General features: G+C 37.7%; 1 protein-coding gene across 3 annotated transcripts in view; it reads right to left on the minus strand.

The window, feature by feature from the left end:
* PDSS2 (decaprenyl diphosphate synthase subunit 2) overlaps positions 1 to 20,140 on the minus strand; it is a 127,156-nt gene that overhangs the window by 44,103 nt on the left and 62,913 nt on the right. For all 3 annotated transcript variants that reach the window (XM_075145616.1, XM_075145617.1, XM_075145615.1), the window contains one exon: positions 5,829 to 6,027. In XM_075145616.1, the coding sequence (XP_075001717.1) occupies positions 5,829 to 6,027 (199 nt within the window). The remainder of the gene's footprint in view (positions 1 to 5,828; positions 6,028 to 20,140) is intronic.

The raw sequence follows: 20,140 nt of genomic DNA on the forward strand, positions 1-20,140 counted from the left end.
CAATCTGATCTCTGTCTCTTACCAAATTAATGCCTCAGTGTCACCTAGCGGCTCTGTGAGCTGATAATTTTTAAGGTACTCATCTCTAACAGCAATTTGTATCAGGGAAGAAAAAGGACGTAGGTAAGTGAGCAGAGGTGAAGAATTAAGAATAATTAAAAATATATACACAATTTGAAAATGGTTTTATCAGCTTCAGTTTTCTATTTTAACAATGTAACTGGGAGCAAACACATTACTTCTGGTTCTCACCTTTCTTCCATGGTTTTTCCATCCTGCCTTCTCAATATAGCTACTGAATCTCAGAAGGAAAATTCAGATTAATGGTCTTTGTTTATTTTATGTAAAATATAATGTAAATACACCTAGTGGGTATTTATGGTTAAGATTTTCCACCAGAGAAAACAATGAAGAATAGGTCTTTCAAAATAACTTTCATTGCTCTGAAAATAACTCATCTCACAACTACATTTACCAAAAAGCACCTTCTACTCACCCAAACAAAATGAAAAGCGCTGTTCTGAGGGACAGTAATTTGGACCTATTACAAGTCAGTGGCTGCTAATGGCTGCCTTTACATAGCCAACATGACATTTCCTTTTAAAAAGGATATTTCTTACAGGATTCTTGATGGTATGCACTCTTCATGTTCTTTAGAATAAGTTTTCAGTTTTGAAGAGAGGACCAGAAAACTGCCACTGATCCTCGGAATCATTTCTTTAGCCAATCCACGATTTTTCATTATTTTAGTACTTAAAATATATTCTTCTCTTGACATCATTCAGGAAAAGAAAAAGCCTGATACAAGTACTACCTTTCTTAAAAGTTATTTAAAAATTATAACTGTAGATTCTAACTGACTTGTTTGTCAATTCTCAAAAATATCAATTTACATCAAAAGAGCAACTGGCATAATTCCAGAAAGGGGATACTCTCCATATCTTTCACTGGTCAGCAAGGAACCAAGTCCCTCAAGTTCAAAACTGAGCCTTCCCCATAGGACCACAACTGATGCTACAGAAGTAGAAACCATAGTTCAGGATAAGCAATTCTTTTATGAAACACAGTGTACGTTCAGATTGTTGCAATAGGAAGACTTACATGAATAACTTGATGTTTATGCAAACACAAGGCCTATTTTGTCAACAACACATTTATGCCTTTAGGAATACATAAACTTAACATAAGGAAATGCATCCACTATATAAGTACTACATCTGTGCTATTGTTTATTTATAAACAAATAATGCTTAATAAAACAATGCTCTATAATGTGGTCTTCTGGCAGAGCTCTGCATTGACAGGCAAGATTCTTAAATTCAATTCCAAGCTTTCAGGCTGTAGATTTTGAAGTGCTTCTGTGAACAGTTTAATCATTCCAACAAGAGCTCACTGAATTATAGTGGGAAAAATAGAGTCATTCTTAAGATTTCAGTAAGAATTACAGAGAACACTACCATTACATGTATTTCAGGTTCTTGGGCTAGGCTTTTTCTTTTTTTCTTCATTTCTTTTTTGGGGAGGTTTATTTTTTGTTTTGGATATGTTGGTTTTTGGTGGTTTGGTTTTGGTTGGTTGGTTTGTTTGTGGGGGTTTTTTTAAATACAAAGGGATGCCTTCCTATCAGTTTATAGAGTTGCAAGCAATGAATTTACAGATTATTTTATCATCTTCTTTAGTCACCAGCACATTACAGTAGGCATTGCACTAAAATGCATCATTTCATCCTTCTGAAGTTCTACGTATCACTGTCTTCAGAGTGTGGGAGGATCAAAACTGGTCACAATTACATCTTTTATGCACCCTCTCCATAGTTGCATAAGACAACTGATGATTCAGATGCTCTAGGAAGCTCCAGCTTTAATGCTGCAAGAGGTTTGTTCCAGCTTATCTGTGACCTACTCTGAAAAAGCATATTATTTGATAATATCGTGATCAATATTCACACATCACTTGTGTTAAAACGTCCATATCACGTATCTGGCTGACAGGTGACAAAAATGCCAATTAATGCGTGTTACTTTTGCTATATTTGCAGCTGAATGCCACCCTAAAAATATTACAAGTGAAGGGTACTTAAGCAGAAACCAAAGACAAAACTAATACTTTCTGCTATCAGAGTCAAAGCAGCACTTCCATGCAACAAAACTTGCTGTTAGCAGTTTCACCCCCACATCCTTGGCTAGGCAAAGCAAGATAACAAATGTTAAAGATATATTACCTTCAGATGGCAACAAAGAATCAACCCTTAAACATATCCTTTTACACTTCTTAATAATTTATTCACATATTTATTTAAAACTGCATATGGTCACATATCCCACAAGATTGTTGGGAGGTACCTTATTTTGTTAAGCAAACATCATTTACTTTTCCATTTCTCCCACATATACGTGTTTATGGTGACTGTACAAAGATCTTATCACAATCCTAGTATCAAAACACTGCAACCTCACAATGAGAAAACCCATCAAAATAACCCCATCATCCCATATAAACACACCCCAACCCAATAAATCAGCACATTACCAGGCATTACAGTGTTGTTATTTAAGTAGCAAAAACCAACCATGGCCTTCCTTGTCAAAGCTTCACCATTCCTATACCCACTGCTGATATACCAACTACTAAAAGATCCAATCCCAGTCCAATTCCTCTTGGGGCTCAATTCTGTTCTAAAATCCCTGGATCAGCAATGTCCAATCTACTACAGGATGCAGTTCTGAAGTAAGGTTATATCTATATTATCTTCAATCGATAACATAACTTATCACTGCAATCAGCAGGCCAAGAAAAGTCACCATCCAAAATACAAAATAGACCAAAAAAAAGGATAGTTTATATAAGGTGATCAAAAACTTAACATGAATGTACAAAAGAATTGTAAATACATGTGATCTGATCAATCTAATGCTTTGTAGCTATGAAAGTTTTTTGAAGAAATTACTGTTCATTTTAAACAGTTTTTATTATCTGAATAAATGTAGAACTTTGCCATGACTACAAAAATGTAGCATGCAGTTGCATCTGCCCTTTAGTACTTTAAGCCTCAGTCAATACTAACTTTGTAATCATAATTAATGTCTCATAACTTCCCAAAATAGAAAATGAGAATGCTTTCTTCTGCATTATTGTGTGTTCAAAAAACAAAATTTTAGATGACTTTATAATAGCACAACAGCAGAATTTATCTTACAGGAGGCTTCCTAACTGACATTTCAAGAAATCTTGAGCCCTTGTACCTCAGATATTAAAAAAAAACAAAACAAGAAAACCAAACACCCCCCAAACCCTTCTTTTGCATAACTTTAGCAAACATATGAGAAGCATGAGCACTAGTTTAAAAGAAACCCCCAAAACCACAAACCCTGAGCCTTGAATCTTGTTAACATCATTACAGTTATATTCTACAACAGTAGCAAGAAGAGGAAAATTATTACGAATTAACAACAACAATTCCTATATTTAATGTTATTTAAAAATCAAAGTGTTACCTAAGGCAATTACCTTGCAGCCTTTTAATATCTACAGGGAAAAGCCTAAGGGAAAATAATTGACTTTGCTAATTTTACCCTTGGCAATTACAAAATAGCTCTGCATTTCATTACGACTACAGAATTTCACCTCTAATTGTCAGCCCCGAGAGAAGCACAGAGATAAATGCATCATACACAAGCTTAGACAAGAGTTTAACAGCACAATAAAATTATCGTGGTAACAGTGGTTTCAGCTAATATTAAAAACCCCTTTAGTTTAAATTCTAGTCTATGCAACAGCTATGCATGTCTATAGAGGTTACAGCCTACCATGGTCAGTACCATGTACAATACAATGCTGCTCATTTCATTAGCCTATTTGCTGAGCTACCAAATAAATGCCAGCAAAAAAGCGGTACTGTGATTTTTACTTTGTACATCAAAGAAAACAAAACATTATGAAGGAAAAAAGTCACAGTTATTTCACACTGCTGAAAAACAGATGCCAGATTTGAAAATTCATCATTTACAAAAGAATAAATACAGTATGTTTAAATCATTGCACCTGTCAAGAGATTTCTATAGCTTGTACTTCAATTTTTCTAACTTTGCTAGTAGGGTTAGACGTATGAAAAAGAATAATTTACTAAGTCAATCAGTTTCCATAATGGCATCCCACTTATCGTATGTAGAAGCTATGAAAGTATTTAGATGTCAGAAAAATGAAAAAAAGTGCTAAAATGTTTTGGCAGAATTTTCCGACATGCAGTATAATGATTGCTTTAAAAAAAAAGAAAAAAAAAAAAGAAAAAAAAAAAGTATTTCTTTGCACTTGTGCTTCATTTCACTGTAGGCTTGTTTCCTGGCAAGTCTTCAGGGATTATACATTGCTGCTGCAATACTTAATGATGTACTAAATGCAAAGTAATAGGTGCTACATTTTATAACAGTTTCCTCTTATGTTGAAACAAAAAATTGATGCAGGGTTAAATCCTTTGGTCTGTCTTGAGAATCTTACTAAGTACTAAAAAAAAAAAAAAGAACGGATACAAATCAACAATAATTAGTGAAATCAATTGCACCCCATTTTGGTTATGGTATGACTAAAATTTTGCATTATTTAAAATTTTTTTTTAATACCTACTTCCAGTTACCACCATAATGGCTTAACCCACTATTCCAGCAGACTGACATCTAATTTTCTGTCTCTTCTCCTGAATCTCAGCTCCATGTTACAAGATGACACCACTTTTGAGAGAAACTGTCACACTTATGATCAAAGCAGTACAGAAATACTCAACTAGCATCACGAGGAGCTTTAGCATGAGAATCTAAAAACAATAGACTCCTTCAGCTCAGGATTAAAACTATGTCGATTATTGACAATTGCACGTGTGACGAATATTTATTTTACATTACGATATGGCAGCAATCTTCAGACATACAAAAAGTACCCCTGCAAAGAAGAATTGTTCTCTGTTTCCACTGGAATGGCGCACACACAGTCACGCACAGCCATACACGTAGTCAGGTGTTACACTAGACTGGCACAGGGATGCCCAGGAATCTCTCTCCACCACGGAAGGTTTTAAGAACAAGCTAGACAAACATATGTCAGGAATATTTGGTGTAGCTGATCCTGTCTGGGGAAAAGAACTGACTACAGAGATGATCTCTTAAGGTCTCCATCAGTCTCATTTTCTAAGATCACACATATATAGAATTCATTTGTCATGAAAAACATTTCCCTGTAAAGTTTCAAACAGTTTGGCTGAGCAGCTGGATTGCAGCTGCCCTTTAGAAACCAGTACGTCCACGTTAATAGGGCAATCCAATACTCAGGGGCGTCCAAATGCCTAACAAAACAATTTCATTAAGAGTAAAAAGTCACCTGAGTGCTGTATAGACAAAGAAATGAAGCCTTTTCCCCCAAGAATTCCCTAAGACAGACAAACCCTTCACAAAGAACAAGGTAAAACAAAATAACAAACCAAACATGTCTTCAGCTGGCCATCTGCCAGAGGTGTTGTATTCCATCATGTCATGAGGATGCCACTGCATATACGTTAAATTCACCAAATTAACCACTCATCCATTACTACCTGTGGCTACATTGCTTCAGAATGTGTACTAAAGGCCTCACCACAGTAATTCTACAGGACAGTGGTAAACATTTCACAGCAGCAGCAGCCTGTCAATCCGTCTACAACTACAATGTAAGTATGCTGATTTTTAAAGGATGCTCCATGTATACATACATATCGTAAACGCTGATTTTTTAAAGGACCTCTCTTTTGGAAGACTCACTAATAGTTACTTGCTCTGGCAGTAGAGGAATTTTTTTCTTTTTACCTTTGTATTCTGCAACTGCGCAAGGCTTGTGCAAGCATTTGCTAGAAGAAAATCTCCACTCAAAACAGCCATTTTATTTCCAAACTGCATATCCTTCAGCGGGCCATCGCATGACTTGAGCTCACCAATATTTACTATGCCACGATGCACCAGAAAGGCAGTGTGGATCAGTTCCGTAATCTCGGCCAGACTTCGTTGACTGAAAGCAAAGAAAAAGTACAATTATTTTTGACGCCACGAATAAAAATATAGATCCTTAGGGGAAAAAAAACCCCACAGGTCATGCTGTGTACTAAACATATATTTTATTAATTATCATGTAGTGGTTCTATTTACCTCTAGAAGCCACAACTGGGAAGTGTTAAGCCGAGAGAAGTATCTCATCAGGCCTCTAAGTATTTCCAGGTAAGCCGCAGGTACCACAGGTTCCATTTGGAGAAACGCTGTCCTTTGTTAGAAATCTTTCGCAAAAAAAACCCCTAAGTAATCAATACAGTCCCTCATGGTGCTTTCTTTTTTTGTTTTGTCTTCTAGAAGCTTGAGGGACACTGACATGAAGAAAATGCCAAGCAGAAAGTACTGATGGGAAGGAACAAAGGATGTATCAGCAGGGGAGTCGCAAGCAAGCTGATCCGAACACCGTAAGAATGCTGCAGTCAATGGCTGCTCAAATTAGAGTTAAATTAATAACAAGATACCTTGCAGTTCAATAATACCAAGGGGGAAGGGTGTAGGGGGGAGAGGAGAAACAGCTGAACATTTTAAAACTGTGTACTAATGATATTTCACTTGTTTTAGTCAGAAGAAGCAAAGGTTATTGTCCAGCAAAGAGGCAATCCTATACCAGCAATACCTAATACCCATACCTAATACCCAGCAAAGGGTAAACCTCTTTGGACAGGTTTACAAACCACTTCTTATTCCAAACATTCTGAATTTAGGGGTTTCAAATCCCTCTGAGAGGCTTGCCACAGAAGTTATCCCATAGAGGCTTGCCCTCTATTTATTTTCATTTTTTGGAAAGGGCATGAAAAGAGTCATTAGCACAGTCCTCTTCTCCCCTCCTCCTGCAATTCAACCCTGTAGCCCCTGATAGTGACTGTCACTCCAAGGAGCCCTGAGAAGTCACCTTAGCTCAGAACTAGGGTGACGAACAGACATAATAACTGAGCAGCAACAAGGGGAAGGGGGAATAGAGCAACACACTGGAGCGTCTTCTTAACGCTGCAAACCTAGATACACATAGGCTCCTCGCTTACGAAATCTTCAGCACATTCACATCTTTTCTGACTCAAGCAGTTCCCTTTATGTCATGGAGACTTCACACATGAGCAAAAACGCAATGCATGCCCTCAATTAGACAGATGGCTAAAAGATGGCCTTAAAGTTCAAATTAAATTGCAACCTAGTAGAAAAGCACGTTATGCTCCCTGTGCTTATTCAAAAGTGGCCAAGCACTGATTCATTGAATAACCAAACTGCTCCATACCTTCACATACGCATATACCTGCTGATACGTGCTCAGGTTAGATTCTGTCTCAGTACTGGCACAGTACTGAGTAAATGAATACTGTTTCCTCTGGACAGTGCAGATGTGTTACACCCGCCCCGCATGACATTAATCTAAAATAATCTTCTGCCCCAAATATATCTGACCTGCAAAGAGCCCCAGCAGCAACTGTTTCAGGCCAATGATCTGTGCCAATTAGCAAAAGAGAAGAGGTAGCAGAGCCACACAGCCTGGGCAGGCATGCAAAAGGTAGACAAGCTGGGGGAGAGAATAAACAGAGGTTCCCAACATATTTTGTCACACATAAAAAATCTAAGCTGTTTTAAAAGCTGCCTTTATAATTCACAATTTTTGCTCCATGCAGAGAAAAACCAATCTGAAAACAAAACAGCTAGCCATTCTCCATGTAGACAACAAAATTGAAGGTTGATGCTGTTTTTCAAAGAGGCGAGGGAGAAAGTCACACAACCTACAGCCGCAGTATTGTAATCACGCTTGGCTCGGCTCTAACAAAGGGTTAATAAAATTTCAAGCTCGGAGAAAAAGACTAACAAGACATCCCGATGCTCCTGCTGTCATTGTCAGGGCAGCCCTTGGAGGAAATGTCCATATCAATTCCGTTTATCAGATGGACAGCTGATCAACATTAAACAGACTTGCTCTGGGCAGATTGAGCCAAGCTACCTGTTATGAATAGCAATGAGAGCCCTCTGCTCCCTGCTGCCGAGCTCTGCCGTTTCCGACTGCCGCAGATCCCAGGACATATGGGGATCCCTAGTGACGAGCACATAAAGCTGCAGCTAACTCAAGCGACGGCTCATTTCCCCCAGCTGAAAGCAGGCATTAATATCCTGAGGAGATCAGGCCCGCCCCTCTGACCCCCAACTATTGAAGCAAAACAACGACTGTCCTATTTCTTCGTTTAATAAGCTTTTAATGAAGGAAATCAAAATCCCCTCTTTGACTTCAGCATCGCTCTTCATGAAAAGGTTACACAAATACATCAGTGTCATGCTTTCCAAATGCTCAGGATCTGGATGTTTTCATTTCTTTTTCAGTAATCCGTTTGTTCTCCAAACGGTATTCATATTATTTGTGCTAACGAGAACCATATTAAGCAGATAATCTGCATCCAATTCTGTTCTTATACACCGCTCTTCCACCCTTTCTCTCCAGCAAACTAAAAATATAAGAAAGAACCAAAGCTATTGCAGAAATCCCAGGCAAAGGTTTCTTCAATTTTTTTGTGACAACCCCCATAATACCGAGGCGCAACTAAGAAGTCCACAGTGCTGCTACGGATACAGGAGGGTTCTTGACACAACTCTCTCAAACATCCAACAAAAAACTCCCCACTGTTATTAAGTTGCTATTGAATGGCTAAAGCAATGCTATATTCAGCTTTCTCGATCTGAAGCACAATTCAGTGATTAAATAATTTTGTATTGGAAAGCAGCTAATCCCAAAATACAAAAAATTAATGTTTATGCAATGCTGGACTTACAACAACATACGACAGAGTACAAAAGCGGAAACAACAGGGCAACAGGATTACGAACTCCTACTGCTTCCATCCTGTTCCCGCTCCAAAGCCCATGTTCACACAACAAAGAAGTGGTTGCCACAAGAATTGCTTACATAGCAAGGTAGTACTGAGAAAATAGTCAACATTTTTAAAACACACGAAGTCTCTAAATGGAAGCAGGCTAAGAATAAGGAACACTTTTTCACAAAATGCCAAAATACTTCCATCTGTCTTTCATGGCCTTCGCCAGCGAAGGAAGAACTCCCTGCAAACCACCACCAACTGCCCCAGAGACATGTTTCAAGAGACGATACTGTTTTGAGCTCCACATGTCCCTTGATCTCCTTTTCTTTCTCCCCTTCCAAAAATCAACCCCCATGCAGTAATGTTGTTCCAAAGAGTGTGGTACAGAGGCTTGGACAGTACCTGGAGGACCCTATTAAGATGGTTTGATGGGTCACAGTCAAACAGGCACAAGTTCTGCTGTTAGGTGCATTATTTAAGCAGAGTTAATTGTGAAACACAGGCCCCCCTCCCCTCCTCAACTAAGAGAATACCAGAATGGTTGAGGTTGGAAGGGACCTCTGGAGGTCATCTGGTCCAACTCTGCTGCTCAAGCAGGGCCACCTAGAGGCAGTCACCCAGGACCACGTTCAGGCAGCTTTTTAATATCTCCAAGGATGGAGACACTACAACCTCTGTTTCTGTAAAGAGGAAAACAGGACATATTGGCTCATTACCCTTTCAAGCCAACTACTATCTAGCACTTCAGTGAATACTTTTTACCCCCGCTCTTCCAGTCTTTGTTAAGCTCCTCAGACTTGTTCTTGGCGCTCTTCTTTTTTCGCCCTACTCTTTACTTCATGAAAATCTTAATTCAGATTTTTCTTGCCAGTGGCGTGTAAAAGGGAGCAGCATCTAAGCTGCCTCTTGTTTTTCTGCTCTTTACTCCTTGTTCCTGCACTTTTAGTACCAGTGTAACTAACCTAAATCTCTGTAAAATGCTTGCTATAAAGTATCCCTTAGGTTATGAGCTCCTCATAAGCTGCAAATGTCATCCTGGAAAGTACAAAGGAAACACTAACTTCACAAATAATTAAACAACTCTTCAGCAAGGTCAATTGGAACTATATTGACTCTAGGACTGTGAAACACCAGCTTGCAGGAAAATACTAGAAAAATGCAAAATTAAGGTATATAGACAATTAGATCCCACAAAAAGAAAAACAAGTGCAATTTCTTCCTCTTTGCTCTCCTCCCCCAATGAAGTCACACAGATCATTGACATTCAAGTATGTTTTGGTGAACTTTGATAAACTGAGAAGGAAGTCTGCTGAGCAGACTTCAAGAAAACTTTTGTATCTGCCCTTATAAACTAATGCGGTAGCTGCAACATCCTGCTGCTGCAACACCTCGGACTGCAAATGCTCCACATTTGCATCATCAACTCCCAGCAAAATGAAGCCCTAACTGGTAAACTTCAGTGTATGAAGGCTCTGTCTGGCTTACTCCCGTATTTGGCATCAGTGGCCAGCAAAGTAACAGTGATCACAACCTACAGCACAGCACATTTTTCTTGTGCTGGATGGCACCATCACGGCAATACCCCTTTCAAAGCACACAGGCTAAAAAAAAAAAAAAAAAAAAATATTACCAGCCCAGAAGCAAAAGCATCAATTCTGGGAAGCAGGTGAGAGAACCTAGACAAAGATCTGGTAAGAAACACTACCCCAAGTTCTGTTAATCAGAGAAGCCAGCAGAAGAATACCACCAGCATCAATAAGTCAAACTGATTTTTCCAGGACTTGGAGGCAGACATGCAGGCTGGGACCAATAAAGAAGAGAATATCAAGAGGAAGCCTGCACAGTAAGAAGTATCTAACCATTGTAAGATCCAGAAAACCAGTAACAATCCAGCTGAATGAACAGATCAGGAGCAGGCGGGCTGGGCTGACAAGGTAAGAATCCAGAAACACTCGCCATAAAGACAGTCCTTGTCATGTTAGGGCTTTTATAGCAAGAAGGATGCAAAGGACATTTTGCAAGGGACAGGTATTAAAAGAACATTTGCATTGCTCAAACCAGACGTGAGATGCGGTGGCAAGCCTAGCTATGTTTGGTAAGCCCCATAGACAAGGATATGAGAAACTTAAATAGCTTCACATCCTATTTCAGTTATTACAGATTTCATATGCACTAGAAAGTGTTAAAAAGGGAGACATCAATTACTTTTCCTTTTCTTAGAGACCCTTTCGACACTGCTAGGAAAGAAAAAGTAGACTGTAGAAATGAGCCAGTATTTACATAAATATTTTTAAAAAAAGGTGACTTTACAGTTCAGGTTTTATGTTTTGTTTTGTTTTTTGTTTTGGTTTTTTTTTTAAAGGAGGGCTGGCTACCTTAGCTTAACAAATCAAACCAAACAAAAAACAAGACTACTCCCCTGAAGATGTAAAGAAAAAAAAATATTAATAAGATATTTGGAGAAAGAGATTTCTTGGATTACTTGAACACTGATGCTAAGAAATCAGTAATAAAAATTAGAGCTACTAATTTATAAGCATATTGTCAAATTTATTAAAATTTGGCATTATTAAAATCACATACCATAATTCCCTTTTTAAAAATCACTGGTTATCCCAATGGGAAGACTCACATTTCCAAAATGAAGTAAAGCTGTCAAATGCAAAATTATCTGTTTATAAGGCAATTATCAAGACTTAAACTTCTAATAAATAAAAGACAAGTTGAAATGAATGTATTAACAGTTATGTAGACCATATCAAGTACTATATCAAGTCACATCAAAAGTTAAGATGTTTACTTCTTTAAAGCGCTACTTCTCTCATTATGTAAATAAAGATGCAGATACTACATGAGAATTTACTTTGAATAATGTATATCGGCAATATAATTCACTATCTTGAATTTCTAAAAGGAAATTTCCTAGCTCAAGAAATGTTGCATTCAACTTGAATTCTCTATTAAAACTTTAATTTGCTACAAAGAGTTCATAAAAATTTAGGTACAAGTGAACATGAGCTCAATACATTTGTTATATGAAAACAATATAATCAAAACCATAGCAGTATACAAACATTCTTTATAAAAATGACATATAATATTCAGAAGTATATAATATTATGCATAGGCGATATTTTAAATTATAAAACAAGCTGAATCAGTTAGATAAATAAAACAGAAAAATGTGAATAGATTTTGGAAACTATTCAAGAATATTTTGCTATATGACCAAAAAGCCACAATTCCCCTATTAAAAAGACTAAGCTGATTAAAAACAAAACAAAAAGCCAAAAAATCATGGCTTAGATGAAGCCAAACCAGCTATAATTCCCTCCCTCTTTAGTTCAAACAAACTGGAAAACTGATAGCAACAAATGCAAATCAGAGAAACTAGGCAAGGAAGAAAATTGATAAAGGAATGAACAAGAAAATGCAGAGATGGACAGGAAGCTGAGCAAAGGCATTTTAAAAAGGATGTACTAAAAAACCCTCAAAGCCACGAAGAATTTTAAGAACTGCATTGGTCCATTAGGTGAGGGTGGGCAGAAACATAACAATACAAAGGCAAGGGATTTTAGAAAACTTGTTATATTTTTAAGCAATATATTTACACGACCAGATATAACTATCTATTAGCCCAGTAGTGAATAGTAATGCTTGTGAATAGCAGCGGTTGTTAAGATTTTATAGTCAGCAGGTCCAGAGAACTTGCACTCAGGAGGGAAGGCAACAGAAAAAGAATGACATAGCTGATAAACAGCAAAGAGAATGAATCATCCTCAATACAGAGTCAACCGAGCTGGTTCAACATGCTTTACTCAATTGCAAATATGCATTGCAAAAAAAGATCAACCAAAAACCGGAGCTAGAGCTACAGAAAGCAGACCATATACATACAGGACAAGGGACTCTTTCGGGAAGAAAACACTCAAGGTTTGGAAAAGGGTGGAAGGTGGGTGAAGGAACAGATCATCCCAGATAATCAGCTAAGATACAGGATACCACTGTGGTCAAAAAGGCTAATAGGATCCACTGATGATTTAAGGGAAGAATACTAGCAAAAGTAGCATTTCTGTCAACCCTGGGTTTCCAATGCCAGTAAAAATCATCACTCGGAAACTTCATTCAGGAAGAATTTGAGAAAGCAGGAAGAAGTTTGGAGAAGAGTTACACTAGCAATCAGAGTAACAGAAAACATACAAAGCGAGAAACTAAATCTATTTAATGTAATGAGAAGGCTGATACTGAATTTGTGGATTGAGTTGGTCACAGCCATTTCAAGAAGGTTTAAGTATCTACACTATAGAAAACAAATTCAAGAGAAGAAAATACTCAAGATTTTCAAGCAAAGATAAAATAAGATGCAGGTGAAAGCACTTTCCAAAATCTATTACAAAGAGTAATGATGGATTCTTCAACACTGGCAAAGTTGAAGACAACACCTGATGAAATCCCACTTAAGCACAAGTATTAGAGCTAATTAAAGTTGGGGAAATCCTATAGCCTGTTTTGTATTGCAAGCCAATCGGACTAGCAAAATGATGTCTCCTTAGTTATTCATGTATTCACAAACTGTAAAGCCAAGGGAAGGAAACTTTTCAGAAAATAAACAGAAGACAACTTAGATTTGGCAGCAGTTAACGTTGTCCCAGTATCTGAAAACTTACTATTGGCCAGCACCCCGTTTTCTTTTAAGGAGGTATAGATGCTTTCAGCATTGGGGTTTTCAAATGCATTTACTTTGGCCACCTTATTCAGGAGATACATCAAAACCAGAGCCACTTTGCCCATTACAGTTACCTCCCATTCCTAGCACAGGAGCATCCAAAGCCACCAGCAGGCTGGGAACCACAAGTATATCGGGTTTAATTCTATCTTACTCCATGTAGAGAATAAACATTTCAAAATTCGTTTTAAGCAAGTTTTGCAAGAGGAAACAACCTACATTCAGGATTTATGTCTGTCTTCGCGTATTTAGGTATCCACATTGGTAATGCAATGTATTTGGCGCTGCACTAACCTGGGAATACATGCAAGTATTCCCACAAAGAACAGGAGATAAAGAAAAACAGACACCATCTACAAAATTATTTTATGTATGTAAGGGTGTGTATTTTACCTAAGTATACATATTTTCTTTAATTACAGTTTTCCATATAACCATTAGGGGGTTCTAGCCATGCAAGTCACATTTATTAAAGGCAGCATGTCAAATAAGAGTTGACAATTACAGGCTATATCAATACACATTATGCCAGATGGTAATGAGCCATACACAAAGGGCCAGCCATCCAAAATAATCACACCATTTTCCACAGAAATGTTGAAGAGGTTATGGTTTATTACACAGCGCTCATTAGATATACAGTGGCAGCATTAGCAATTTTTCCTTCATTTGTGTCTCATTTAAGACTCTGCCCCCACAAGCCCATTCAAATTAGTACACAAGGTTAAAATCATTATGGTCAGAGGAAAAAAAAAATTAAGTTGTATTTTTATTTTACAGTAATGGTGGATCAAAGGTCCCTGGAATCTATTATTCTCTCAACTATTATCTAATACAGGATACTAAAAAGAATGAAATTCATTGTCATTTGTCGTGAAGAAAGATAGCCTATTTTAAATGAGCAAACTCTGTAGTACTTAATTAATAACACTAAGTGAAAACAACAATTAGGTTGTGACATAAAGTGACAAAAGTCATAAAACTAAAAACTTTCAGCCTTGGCTTTGAACTTTCTCATCTGCGCTTCAATTTGCTGCTTTAACAGCACCGAAATATTTAAGTGTCCAAAAGGCAACTCATCTTTCACAGCGGGTTGGAAAAACAGTTGTCTCAAATAACTAGAGTGCCATCACTGAGAAAACACCTATAAGATATGATTTAAAGTACCTTTCTACCTAGCTGCGTATGTTGACTTCCAGCTAGAAAATGACTGCTGGAAGTAATTTTCCTGCCTTTCTGTGTTGATAGAAGGTATGTGGGTGAAAGGATGTAATGGGGCAAATGTGAATATTTGTCAGCACAAGCAAGGATATGTTTATTGCTTAAAAACATGCAGATGTCCCCCAAACTCCAAGTGACAGCCAGCGTTTGGAAGTCAAAAAACTGCAAGAAAGAGGGAGGACTTGAGCACTGGACGTGCCACCTGACAACATGACTGCCGAGAACCGGCTTTTCAGTCCAAGCTTCTCTTTTGAAGGATACAGAGCATCACTTGGAAATCTGGGTCTCGCATCAGGCAGCCATCCAGCTCACAAGGCCAGCTCCTTACACCTCCTTCCTCGGCCACTCCTGCTGAGCTATTCTGCTGTTACACAAAATGCTGAATTATTCATTCAGCCAGATGGCAATAGAGTGAAAAAAGTCAGTCAGTCTCCAGGAGATTACGGGAGAGAAAGGTGGCACACCTGGACTCCAGCTGCTGCTCCACAAAGTTACTAGGAGGGAAACAACATTACATACTCGGGCATTCCTGACCTAGGTGTCCTATATCCCTGTGTGAAGAGGATTTTTCTGAAAATTCAGACAGAGGAGTACTGGGGATTTGCACCCTTTCAAATACTTGAGGGAGCCAAGCCTGGACTCCCTGGATCCTCAGTGAATGCTTAGTCAGTGGCTGAAGAACGCAGAGCAGTGTTAATAGCTTATCTCCAGTTTGGAAATCCCACCTAGGTAATTTCCTAGTTAAACTAGCCAACAAATCTTATCTGTGTTTTGCAACTGATTGAAAGATAAAAAGCATGGGTTTTTTTAATAGGGTCTTAAAAAAAAAAGCTTACAGAATTAAAAAGAATTCCATTAATTCCAGGCAATGCAAGTCTATGATAACTGAATAGGTACTCTGATAACTAAATACAGTAAACAGTTTTCTATCAACAACAATGTTTTACATCAAGTTGGTTCTACCACCTGCCATTTGTACAGTTCATTTTATTACTGACAAAACTACTCACCCCAACAAGGTGGCATTTTTGCAGGCAGACACCAGCAAATATGAAACAAATATGAAACCTGTGCAATGTGAAACAAGCACAAGCCCCTGATTCGTTATAAAATCCAAAGACCATCAGGCTAATTTAAAGGTCTAAGCAGAACATAGCAAACATTATGCACAAGTGTTATAAAGTTATTTTCACGCTAAGCTTCCAAACAATTCAGAACAGGTTTAAATTCTCTAATGCTGATTCAAAAATGGAAGACCAGTGGCCAGTTCCAAGAAAGCTGATTACAAAGAAGCCCACCTCTGCACAACTACCAGTGGTCTAGAAACAACAGAACCACCACTGTTCCCTTAAAACAGCAGTACTACACTTTTACCTGCAGTTTTTAAAAATAAGACATTTGAACCTGATGGGATGGAAGCAGAGCAAGCCAAAAGAAGAGTGTAAAATGGAGGTAGCATAAAGGTCTGCTTTTTGGCTTACTGAAGTGAGTTGCAGGTATTGTAAACAGGAGTCTAAAAAAGGCAAGAAAGGAGGTGATCAAAAGGTTTGGCAACAGCTGCTGTAGCATGGCCTTGGAAAAAATGAGATGGTAGGATACACGATGCAAGGAAAGACAGTAAGACTCAGAACTGAATAAGGTACGTTGATGAAAAAACTCAAAAGATGAGGTATGAACTAAAGGATTAATTTGTGGATTGGATGACAGTGCTGTCAACAAAGCAGAAATCAAAAGGAACGTGATGATGGAGAAAATCACGTACTTTGTTATGAAAATGACCAAGACTCCTTCCTTTAAGACAGCAGTATGTGTCAGCCAGACTGCTTATGGAACGAGTAGGCACCACCCAGGATGCCCATCCATGCAGGATTACCCAATTTGCTCTACAGGCCCTTGACAACAAGTATCCTCCAATTATATCTCATCCATCTATTCCATAACAAATTTCACATCATGGTTTAAAGATCATTTTGACTATTCTGTGTTTTATTTAACCAAAATATTTAAATACTTGCACCAAAACCAACTGCAAGGATATGAAGGGAAATAAAAGGTCTCACTTGCAGGTAAATGGAAGAAACAGGCTACTAACAACTAATTTTATGACCGTACTTTCTCTTACCTTATATTAGTTGTTTTTCAGCCCTCCAAGACTTTGAAGCATGGCTATCATTTTATTTGCAATGACTATAGGAGATAGTTTGAACTAACATAACAGAAATTCCCATTACCGTGTACTGTCAACTATGCAGAGACCACCAGCATGACTTATCACTCCAAGTGTCTCTCTGAAATATCTCTGAAGAGTTTGTCTATAATTGTATTCAATGTAGCTGAAAGTTAAGGTGCAGTAACCTTGATATTAAAGCTCTGCTACTAATGACACTTGAAATACACGGAACCTTTTTATGCGAGAGAAAAGAAGGTAACCTTTTTTATGCAGTGAAGAACGAACACCTGATAAATGAGCAGTCCTGTTAGGAGAATAGATTGTTCATGTGTCTAGCTGTACAGGAAAAAGGCATTAAAAAATAAAATGTGAATCACCAGAATACAGTGTACCAGATAGGGCTGGGGTTTATTTTATATACATAATTTTTTTTTTTTATCATGCTTATATAAAACATACTGCATATTCTGAAATACCAATAAATATCCCACTCACAGAGGAAAAAAAAAAGTCAAAACGTACACTGCTCGCACAACCACAGATACCTCATACTATCAAGGAAACCTGTCCCATTCTGAACAGCTGTTAACTGCATTTATGTTAGTCAGCAATTAAAACTATGGTTATCGCACCTGCTCTCCTCCCCCCTCCTGAACTTTCAAAGTTCAGAATTGTATAGGGACATTAATACCATATATTAAAATGGTTTATTATAGAAATGTTTTTGCTTTTCATAAAGCAGAAGTACGCAGCAGATGGATTTTGCCTGCCATGTACAAGGAACGAGACTAATAGCCAAGGGGCGACGGCAGACTTCTCCGAGACCTTGCCCCTTACACCAGGTGCGTTGACAGAATCGCCAGCAGGGAAAGGATAATAAACCTTTTGGAGCAAGGCAATGACTCCTGCTTCTGGGTCCGTATCAGCGTAGTAACAAGCATTTGGGGCTGTTGGTGTCTGCTAAGTTTTATCATTATTATTAGTATATATTTTATGCAAATAGAGTATCACGTGACATTGAGAAAATGCGTCTTTTGATGAAAAAATCCTACCTACTATTATACCATTGGCATAATTTCCATCTGATTTTACCTTATTTACAGCAATTCTATAAGGTATCTGAGAATCTCAGCTTTCATTTTTTGGTCCTTTCATCCCAGAACGATTCAATCTACACATCTGAATAAGGGGTAAGATGACATCAACCAATCCAAGCAACATTAACCCCAAGTTGAGTGATGGTGGAGAGACAGCTATATGCTAATAAACCACCTTCAAGAACAAACTTAATTTCTGCAGAATTCTTATCTGAGTCACAAAATAGGATCATTTATTGATTGCAGCCACTACTGTAGTTTTGCTAAAATTCAATCTGCTGACTGGAACAGCACATGAATTTAGCTGAACTTTTTGTACTGGTTTTGTTGCATGGATATCAGAAGCCAGAATGAAATTTCAGCTATAAGAGACTGACGTCAGCTTTCCACAGAACACTGTTTTGGTGAAAGATAACAGTTATGAGAAAGAAATCAGAAATACTGTACAGTATCTGAAACTTTCTTATGTTTCTTCCCTTTCTGGAAACATTAGATGCATAATTTATTTGGCTGCATCTTCTCTTTCCATAAAAATTTACACAAATTTGGCCAAGTCTTTGGAAAAATTAAAAACTACAATTGCAAATACTTTAATAGACTTCAAAAGTCAAGCAATCAAGCTCCCAAAATCTCACGTGCACCGAACATGCTCCATAATCACGCTGTCAGTGCTGATCAGTAGTTTTCAATTGCTGCAAATCCTAGAAAAAACCCATCATCTTTCTGATTTCTCTTTTGACAGCCTAAGCACCTCCTCAAATACAACATGGTTAGAATACCATGTTGTATTCATATTCTTGAAATCTTTATCCCTAATTCTCTAACTCCTTATTCCTCTTCTCAAATCACTGATCATTGTCATCATATATATATTTCTAGTAACTTAAACTCAGAATGCAACCATTATCTCCAAATCTGGACTAGCTAGTCTTGCAATCCATCCATACCTAAAAACTTTTATTAACTTAAGTGACAATTTAACTTTCCTCTTAATCTAATAGCCAAGGTGCAACATGACAAGGACCAATATTCTCCATTCCAATCTGAATTCCAATCTGACTGAAATATCATTTCATGCCCATTGAAAATGTTTCTGCAAAGATGGTTCATTTTTATTAATGAGTCACTTCCATCAGGTTAATTCTTGCTGTTGTTCCTTAGTAATTTCTCTTCCACTAGTGTATCAAATAAAAACCAGCTTTGCATGTGAAGATGAAGATCTACCATATGAAGATGTCAGCACGCACTTTATTTCACAGTCAATGTCAGGGAGTCAGTCCAAAAATTTGTTTCTCCCAATCCAGCTGTCACCCCCTGAAGAAAATTCAGTTTCTGAAATAAGGAATTTTTGTTTTGACATTCTTTACCAGAATTCAACTTGAAACCCTTTCTTCCCACCTTCAAAAGGAAAACAAACCAACACAACAACAACAAGAAAAAAAACCACACGAAACATTCTTAGGCAATCTTCTCTTGCCTCTCTTCCTGTTTTTCGTGCCAAAGAAAATTTCTTATTGCCTTGAACAATCCTGGCTATAGCACTATAATAAGAGGTAACTTCTCTCTCTTTCCCTGTATTTTCCTTATCTACTTGCTATCTGTATCTATTCACATGCCCACCTTTATATTGGAATATATTACAAATAACCAAGTTCTCTGTCCAGCAACCCAATGCCCTGTCTACACCACCTGCAATGATATGCTGCTTTTTTTATTATTATTATTTGCTTTAGAAGCATCTCAGACCTGTCAAATTCCACATGAAAATCTACTGAAAGTTAAAGGCCAGACACCAGTGAAGTGATAGGAAATATTCACTCACTTTATGTATAATGTGATCAGGGTCCAGAACATGCCATTACTTCAAGTGGAAGGGAATAGATGTTGTATAGTCTTTATACAGTCTCATGAACTCTAAGCAAAAAAGGATATCTTCTGAGCAAGGGGGGCATCATTCATTAGCAATCAGACCCAGTCTTATTTATGCTCAACCCCAAAACAATCTGTTACCACCACAGAAACAATATATTCCCCATACA

The sequence above is a fragment of the Calonectris borealis genome, chromosome 3 (assembly GCF_964195595.1).
Source record: "Calonectris borealis chromosome 3, bCalBor7.hap1.2, whole genome shotgun sequence".
NCBI lineage: Eukaryota > Metazoa > Chordata > Aves > Procellariiformes > Procellariidae > Calonectris > Calonectris borealis.